General features: G+C 39.4%; 1 protein-coding gene across 1 annotated transcript; it reads right to left on the bottom strand.

The window, feature by feature from the left end:
• Positions 1 to 1,812: 1,812 nt before the first annotated feature.
• RFXAP (regulatory factor X associated protein) lies at positions 1,813 to 8,952 on the bottom strand. The gene is made up of 3 exons (XM_082859196.1): positions 8,455 to 8,952; positions 4,853 to 4,960; positions 1,813 to 3,240 (listed from the first exon to the last, which is right to left on the bottom strand). The coding sequence occupies exons 1-3, from the start codon at positions 8,935 to 8,937 to the stop codon at positions 3,130 to 3,132; spliced, it is 702 nt and encodes a 233-aa protein (XP_082715322.1). The 5' UTR covers positions 8,938 to 8,952; the 3' UTR covers positions 1,813 to 3,129.
• Positions 8,953 to 9,319: the final 367 nt, after the last annotated feature.

Below are 9,319 nucleotides of genomic sequence, written 5' to 3'. Positions count from 1 at the left end.
GAACACACATGCATAACCAGCATCCAGGACAGAACGAGAGCATCACCAGAACCCCTGAAGCTTCCTCATGCCTCCTTCTAGGCTCTATCCCCACCCAAAGGGAAACCACTCCTCTGTGTTCTAACAATAATAGTTTCACCTGCTTCTGTACTTTATACAAATTGAATCATCCACACATCATTTGTGTCTGGATTCTTTCGCATGACATTATGTGAAAATCGGCTGTATTGCTGGGTGGGTACATTCCCAACCAAAACTTCTATTATTATGAAAGAAGGAAAAAAGTTATCAGGGGACTATTAGCAGGCTACTAGCTACTAGCCATCTTTCTCACTGACTTCAATGTCTTTCTAATTTTTCCTTTTCCTACAGCCTCTTATCAACTCCCCCGCTCCATATTAGCAGATGACTTTTCTCTGCTCCTTTCCCCAAGTCTACAATAGCAGATGACTTTGCTGGAAAATGCAAGCTGTGAATGCCTTTACGTTATTACTGCAAATATACCATATCTCCACTTACTATATCTCCTTTCCTCTAGACTCAAATCAACTAGCATTAACATCACTTTGTCATGTGGTTAGAGCAGTCACAGGGCCTGCTCAAATTCAAGGAGGCAGAAAAATAAAATCTAGTTCTTAATGGGCCACATCACATAAGAGCATGTGGGATGGGAGATTTTGTTGTGGCATCTTTGGAAAGTGCAGTCTACCACACCTACCTTGAAAGCTTTTGCAGAGTTATTTAAAACCATAGTAATCATATACAGAACTGTGAGAAATAATAAAAAATTGTTTTCAAGCCACTAAATTTTGGGGTGATTTGTTACACAGAAACAACTATACAGTTAGGTGTATCAGTTACCTACTGTTTCAAGAATGCTGCATAACAAACCATCCCACAACTCTGTGGCTTACAATCATAACTATTCTTGCCCACAAGTCTGCAGGTCAGCTGGGTGGTTCTGCCAGTCTGGACCAGATCAAATGCACCTGCAGTCAGCTGTCAGGCTGGCTGGGGCATAGCTAGTCTAGCACAGCCTCACTCACATATCTGGCTGTTTACTGGCTATTGGCTGGTACAACAGAGGTGACTGGGCCATGTGTCTCATTATCCTGCAGGCTGTGCTGGTCTGGGTTTGTTACCATGGCAGCTGGGTAGCATTCTAAAAGGACTAGCCGAAGTGTTCAAAACCTTTGGAAGTCTGTCTACTCAGAGATGCCATGTTATTATTTCCTCTGTATTCTATTGGCCAAAACAAGTCACAGGGCCAGTCCTCCAGATTTAAGGGGTAGATAAACTCAACCTCTCCATGGAAGGAACAGCAAAGTCACATGACAAGAGTTATAAATATATGCAGGGATAAAAATGTTGGGGACACATTGCAATAAATCTACCCTAAATATGTAAAAAACCTTATTGTTTTCTATAATATATATTATGTATATAATACATATATATATAAATAAATTCAATTCCTTTTCTTTTAATTCAGCTGTCACTGGCCTATTACTTTCCCTCCTTTCCTAATCCTCGTGTTCCATTTGAAGAAGGATAAGCTGGGTTTTTTTGTTTCCTTTTTACTACAAAAGTTAACTTATACTCTAGGGATTCAATAAAGCTCCTAACACCATAAGTAAGAAAACTCTAGGGATTCAATAAAGCTCCCAACGCCATAAGTAAGAAAACAAGCTAACAGTTAATAACAAATGGAAATGAATTCCTCTGCATCCAGTGCGGAGCAACTAAAGAATAGAATAAGTGACTCAGACAACTCAAAGGTCAATAACTGGACTTTAATGAATAATTCTGGTAAAAGCATTTTTGCACAGATATGCAGGTATAAAACACGTATAAAAAATGAACATAAGATTCTTTCTCTCCTTAAGTACATCTTAGAACAGCCATGACTAAGTTTAACTTGATATATATTTCAGAGCTTAAAACCCAAGAAACTAACAAATTTTTGCACAGTTTAACTTGAGGCACATGCATTTATTGTCCTAACACTGGAAATACTTTCTTGACATTTGATTTGATACTCTTATTGGTAAGCTTTGCCTTTTAAAAGTTTTCCTAGGAGAAAATACAAGAAAAAAGTATCTATCCGGATTACCCATCACTCTTTGAACAATACTTAGGAATAACACAATCTTAAAATAGCTCAATTTTGAAAAAGACTGACAAAATGCTGGAGTGTTATTCTTATATTCAGGATCTCTTTTTTAAAAAGAAAGTATAAAAAGGTAATTTTGTCCTGACATTGGTGGGATGAGATACATTTGTACTGTTCACAAATTCAACACACAAGAGTGTCTGTTTTAAATGAGATCAACACTAATAGGTAACAAGAAGTAGAGAAGCCAACTTTAGGAGATGCACTCATTCCAGGGTACTTGGTTAATCCCTCTCGGGTTTTACCAGCACATGTCTGAAAGGAGATGCACATCCTAATCTCACAGCTATTTAACAATGATCACTTTCCTTATACACAGAAAATATGCTTACCTCTTTGACAGCTCCAGTCTTAACTGCAAAGAAAAGGTTATTACGAGAACCCAGTTCTAGGTGCCCCAACTACATTTTATCATCACAAGTAGCTCTCAGTGTTTCTTAACAGGGGGATTATTGGCATTGCGAGTAACATAATTCTTAGTTGTGGAGGACCATTCCAGACACCTAGCATTCCTGTCCCATTCACTAAAAACCAGCAGTTTTCAAGGTTGCCGTGACAAGCAAAAACATACCCATATGTTTCCAACTGCCCTTTGATGAGAATTACTGAGTTAGATGATTCAAGATTAATATCTATTAACTTCGTGACTTCCACAGAAAGCAACTGCTTCATTACCTTCAGTAACAATGACTGAAGAGAAACATTTTGTTTAAAAAAACATTGTAATTAAATATTACTTTGGAAAGATAAGCTGATTTCTTCAAATCCACAGTGATCTGAAAGGATCAGATGCACAATGTGCAATACTTATTTGTCCCCAAATGCACACATACAGTCACAGGAAAATGACTGTTTACCTTCTACTGGCAAATCTTACCCCATTTATCTTTAGTATAAAAATATGTCCATCCACTACAATAAGATAAAAAACGTGTAGGACTTCTTGATAAATTTGCTCACACTGATGTTCCTGGAAACTGCTGTTGTCTTTGCTCCAAAACTTGCTGATTTAATAGCTGTTGTTGTTTCTGTAAAAACTGCACCACTTCTGGACTTCTTAGTAATGACTTAAAAAGGAAAAGTAAAAAAAATATTTATTAATAGCATTATTTTTATGGGATTAGATCATATTCATGCTCTAAAATTACTCTTCTATATCCTTACACAAGATACAATATGCTTACGAAACGAAACATGCCTAAATTGAATTCACTTCTGCATCTGATGTACTGCAATTAAACTGCAAACTAATAATAATAAAATTTGATGTCATATATCAAATACTAAAACCTAAAACTCACTGGTGAAGCCTGATCTTATTGGTGATTTTGCACACAAAGGAAATGCTTTTATGATATGCCAGCATGTATACCCTTTACGAAACATAAGAGCCAAAAACAGCACTGGATTACAGCAAGAAAAAAAAGGAAAAGGCATACCATGGGAACATGGTTAAATGCCAGTTTAGAAACACATACATGTATGACTAGTACTGGAACTCAAGTTCCTCCCACTAGTTTACTAAGTCTTTCTGAGAAATTAAAAATGGTGTGTGTCTGTGTGTATAGGTATGTGTGTGTGTATATATAGGTATACATGCATAATAAAAGTAATATTAGCACATTACCAAAATTTCAGAAAAGAAATACAACTGCTCTAAACAACCAACATAGTTTTATACACTCACCATTTTTAAATATAGTTATATGACAAATATAATAGACTATGGCTAATATGTTTTTATTAAAATACTTATATAAATTGATGAAGGTAAAAAAACCTTGAACCTAATAAAGTGAACAAGATAAACCAAAAAGGTGGAAACATTATCACTAAAAACTGATTTTTAAAATGTAATATTACAGCATAGTATATTTCTTATTTATTACTTTTCTTTAAAATTTATTGGTAAAGACTGCCCAACATTTATTAAGTAAATGTACTAAAGTCTACTTAGCTGTTATGAGACTGTTGGACATTGAGGTTGTTTAAGCTACCATTTTACTATTTGTGATAAATACATTTCTGGCAAATATCCTTATGCTTAATTTATCCATATTTAGGATTTGTTTCCTGAGAATGTCTTCACAGTAAGTATGATTTCTGAGTGAAGGGATACAGACTGCCCAGCTGCTTTCTAAAGTGCTGTACTAATACAAGATGCCATCAGCAGAATGAGTCCCTTTCATGGAACCCTCAACATCACTGTGTGTTATCATTTAAATAATTTTCACTTATTGTACTGTTTATTGTGTGATTTTTACTGATATGAAATATCTTTCCATATCATATAAGGGAAGCATTCTGCTTTTTTCTGTTTATATTTTTTGCAACGTATTGAGGTCAAAATTTTTTCCTCCCCTATCTGTGTGATAAAAATGTCAACCATACCAACCACAGTCTTTTACATATTTCTTGCAAATGTTTTTCCTGTATGTTATTTTCAAGTTTGCATTTTTATTTTTACCACCATTTTTAACTACAATATTCATTTTTATGTAGTGAAATTATACTTTCTTTGTAATTTTGTCTTTATGAGATTCCAACGTGTACTGGCAGAGGCACAATTCTATTCTGATTACCAGTTTAACAAATTTTAAGATCTCAAAAGCTAAATAGTTCCATTTATAACAAACAACTTTTGTTAGATTTGTAACTACTTTACAAACAGATACTTACCAGTCTTTTCTGATTTAACACTTGTTCTAAAAGAGTAGGTCTTGCAGGTCGATCTCCAAAAGATCCTGTTCTCTGTTTAACAATGGAGAGTATATTATCTGCACTTTCCTGGGATAAAAGATAAAAATGCAAATAGGATTAAATGTTGATATAGCAATCCATGATTAGAGGCATTTCAATGAAGTAATGAACAGGTCTTTGCTTCTCTTCCTTCTTGCCCAGTTCCTGGGATCCTTTAAAGTCCCTCTTTAAGTCATTAGGCAAAGTGTTGGCAGTTAATTTTATATAACATGCCTCACTCCCTCTCCCTCCAGGACTTCCAACCTGGGATCTTCTGTCTCCAGAAGGTCTCAAAAATCAATAGTGGAGCAGGGTAGGGGAAGGGAACCTATTTTAATATTTGTGAGTGATTTTCAATATTACAAAAAAGTGCCAAGTGTAAACTGAACATTCTCCTCAGATAAAGCTATCCAGGGCAAACCAAAGTTTGCCTGCCTTTGAATATATGAACTCAAAGGCCATTCATGTAGTGCTAATAAAACACTCTTGATAGTTTTTTGCCCAACAAAACAACAACAAACAAATTAACAACAGCAAAAAAAATGGGGAAGGGGAGTAAAATATTACTCAAAGAAGCAATTGATACACAAAGATTTCAAAATTTGGAAGTCACCAGGAGAAAAATGACAAACTGGCTTTGAAAAGACTGGAAAGCACTGGTATAAGTAATCTCCTGCCACTGGTGTAGACAAAACAGGCAAGTCCTAAAATGACACCATTCTCTTTGAGACATCTTTCCTCAAACAAAATCAGCAGCACTTACTACCAACTATGTATCCCCACTGACCTGATAAAATCTTAAATACAATTTTCCTGGCTAACAAAATGTTAGTTCACTGAAACATTCTGACTCTTATAAAACCATGATACAATACTGACCACATCCAAAAATTCTGACCAAATATAAAGTCACATAAGCTGTGCCACGTATGAATTCACTCTTATTCTGCTCTTCATTTTGGTTATTATTGAAGCCGTTTTTTTCTCTTGACCTTCTTTCTAATGTCCTCTGAGTTGTCTATTAGAATACTCCCTTTCTTTATCTCTTTCACTATGAGAAGTTTATCAATCTGATGTTAAAAAAATGTTCAATCCCTTAACATTTTAAGCCTCACAATATAAAAAACTGTAAAAAGAGGAATCTAATACCCAGAGAAAACAAAAATAATTTTTTCCTCCCTCTCTCCCCATAGGATTAACTACTTATGGGACTGTGCTTCATTTTTATTGCACAAGAAATGGGATGCCGAAATTGATGATGGAGTACCCTGCATTCTCACAACCTCACACACAGCACTGTGTACATTCTGAATGTTAATAACACAAAATCACAGAAGCTTGTAGTGAAAATAAACTTGAGTCATCTAGTTCAAACTTCTACAAGTGTTGGAATTCCCTTTTCAAAAATTTTCAACACTTTTTGTCCTAAGGAGTTACCAACTTTTGAGGCATCCTATTTGGTTTTGAATATCTAACATGTAGGGAGTGTTTACTTAGGTTGAGCTGAAACACATAACCCCTGTGATCTTCACCTAAGAGCCCTAGTTACTTCAGAACTATGCAAAATAAGTCTACTGCTTCTTCCAAATGATAGCCTTTTAGATATCTAATGATAATGATCAATCCCACAGGTCAGTTCTTTCATCCCTGGTTCCTTTATGTGTCTCTCACACAGCATAATTTTTAGATACATTGACTAAATATTATATACGTTTGTTTCTCATTTAACCTTGATTTGTGTAAGAAATACTGATTTTTAAATCTCTTAATTTCTAATCTTGCTGCTCACACTATGGCAGAAGACCCCATCACCACCTACCAGTCCTACTATAATCATCTCCTAAAACATCTCTAAATCTATAGGCTCTTGACTTTAATCCACTCCCTCAGAGTTGGAGCCCCTGTTACTTCCTAACTAGGAACTTTCTTTTGAAGACTCCGAATTCAAAATCCATTGCCTGGCATTCAACATCATACAAAAATTGGCTTCAAACTCTTAAATTTATCTTTTGTGAATTTTCCACATAAATATTCTGCTTTAGCTAGAATGGTCCCCTTGCTGCCTTCCCAGAAGTAACTTCTGTATTCCCACTTCCCTTCCTTTACTAAAATGTATTCTCTTTCTTTTCATCACCAAAATTCTAGGGAAGCAGTATAGTGTGGGGATAAGAATGAAGGCTCTAGAACCAGATTGCTTGGGTTTGAGTACTTGCTGGCTGCATGACCTAGGCCAAGTTACTTAACCTCTCTGTGCCTCAGTTCCGCATATGTAAAATATAGTACTTATCTCACTGCTGAAGGGTGTGAGGCTCCATTTACAGTTTAGCACAGTGCCTGGCACATTAAGAAACTTAGCTGATTAAGCACATACTATTAGCCGTCCTTTCTGGCTTACACTGAGTTGTATTTTCTTTGCAAAGCCTTTCTAGAATATCTCAGCCTACAATGATCTATCCTCTCCACTACTAAAGCACCACTGTACAGTTGGCCCTTAATGTATCCTGCCTGTCCCTGTTAGTTATTTTCTTTACACTCAGTTCAACAAAGACTTACAGCTCTTGATTCCTCAGAACTGGTAAAGTGTCCCAATACTGTAAGATAAATGGCTATTATTTGTTGCTTATAGCAATTAATTATCTTCCCTAAAAAATCATGCAAATTATTTTAGAATAGGAAAATTATTAAGGTTCTTTGGGGGGGGGGTGGAGGGAGAGATTCGAATTCAGTATCTATTTGCCTTTTGTACATTTTCCTCAAACTGTAGATGTAAATGCTGGGCAATTAAAAAAAGAAAGTTGCTACAGGTAAAATACTTCCTTCTTGAAAAGAAGTATATTATCTCCTCTCTCTGTAAAGAATTCTGAAGTGAACGGGTACGTTTGGGACAAACAGAGGGACAAATGACTATTTCATTCTGTAATAAGTGGCTTATTTACTGATAATTGGGATACTAAGAACAAAATCAACTGAGAACAGGACACTGAGAACACAGTAGTACTAAGCAAGAGTACTAAGAACAGAGAACTGAGAATGGGTTTACCTAAGAAAATAACACTAAGAACACTAAAAGAGTACTCTTAATAGGGGTACTGAGAACAGGGTGCTAAGAATAAGCATACTAAGAAAAGGATACCGAGAATAGGGTAGTGATAACAGGAAGAGATTATCTTCTCCAAAGTACCAATTTCACGCAGGTTCCTAAGTCTCTTTGCCTGCTCCTCTAGTGATGAATCAGGTCAATCATTTACTATCTGCCCTTCCAGCCCATATCCCAGACCTTTGAAACGACAGCTTTGCTGACATGTCACATCATTTTCATTGAGATTTATTCATCTCTCACAAGGATGCACCAGAACCTCACAAGGATGCATATGTTTGTATAAACTGTAGTTGAGGGCAAGCACTCATTAACTCTCAGCCACAAGTCCTGCCACAGCAACCTGGCCCATTTGGGAGGCGGTAGGCAGGCGCTGGAGACGCGGTCTGCGGCCAGAGTGGGGTTTCTTTTTCCACCTCCCACTCCCCCAGACCCCAGTCGATACCTCAAGTTTGACATTTCCTGCGCTGCCAGCCTGGGCGGCCCCACCGCAGTTCAGGGCCTGGTCGCTTTTCTTCTTCTTGTATTTATCCTTGTACATCTTGTTGCGGTGTTTCTTGCACATCCACGGCTTGCGCTGCTTGGCCACCTGGCTCGTGGTCTCGCTGCAGCCCTCGTAGGTGCAGGTCTTGCTCATGCTGCCCCCGCCGCTGCCCCGTCTCCGGGCTCCACCGCTGCCGCCCTCTCCCCCGGAGTGGGTCTCCTCGTCCTCCAGATCCTCCAAACTAGCCGTGCTCTCGCCTCCCCCCGGGGGGTCCGAAGTGTCCAGCAAGTCTGTCTCGTCTTCCCCCGCCTCCTCGTCGCCATCCCCCGCCACTTCGCACAGGTACCGAACGGGCTTGCCCGCCCCGGCGCTGCCCCCCAGGGCCGGAGCCTGCCGCAGGACCCCCTCGGCCGCAGCCTCGTCCGGCCCTCCACAGGGGCGCATCACCAGCAGGGTGAACTGCGAGGCCGCGGCTGGGACGGGGGTTGGAGCCCGGGCCTGGCCGGAGGCAGGGGCGGGGGCCCCGGGGCGGAGCGCACCGCTAGCGGCGCCCGGCCCCGCGCCCTCGGCGACAGCCTGCACCTCCGTGCTGCTGAGACCTGGCGGGGGTCCACGACCCCAACCCTTCAGCACCTGCCGGGCCCAACTGCACTTAGCAAACCAACGACCGGGACCCGCGAGAGGAAAAGTGGCTGGCTCAGCAACAGCGCCCCGACTGCGCCTGCGCGGCTGCAGCCCGCGCTTGAGCGTCTCTACGCTCTGTCCCTTTCAGGGAACCCGGCGTCTCCGAGGGGCGGAGCTGAGCGGCCGCCGGAGGGTCTGACTG

The sequence above is a fragment of the Leucopleurus acutus genome, assembly GCF_964270905.1.
Source record: "Leucopleurus acutus genome assembly, chromosome: 18".
Lineage (NCBI taxonomy): Eukaryota > Metazoa > Chordata > Mammalia > Artiodactyla > Delphinidae > Leucopleurus > Leucopleurus acutus.
This window is presented reverse-complemented; position numbering and strand designations above follow the sequence as displayed.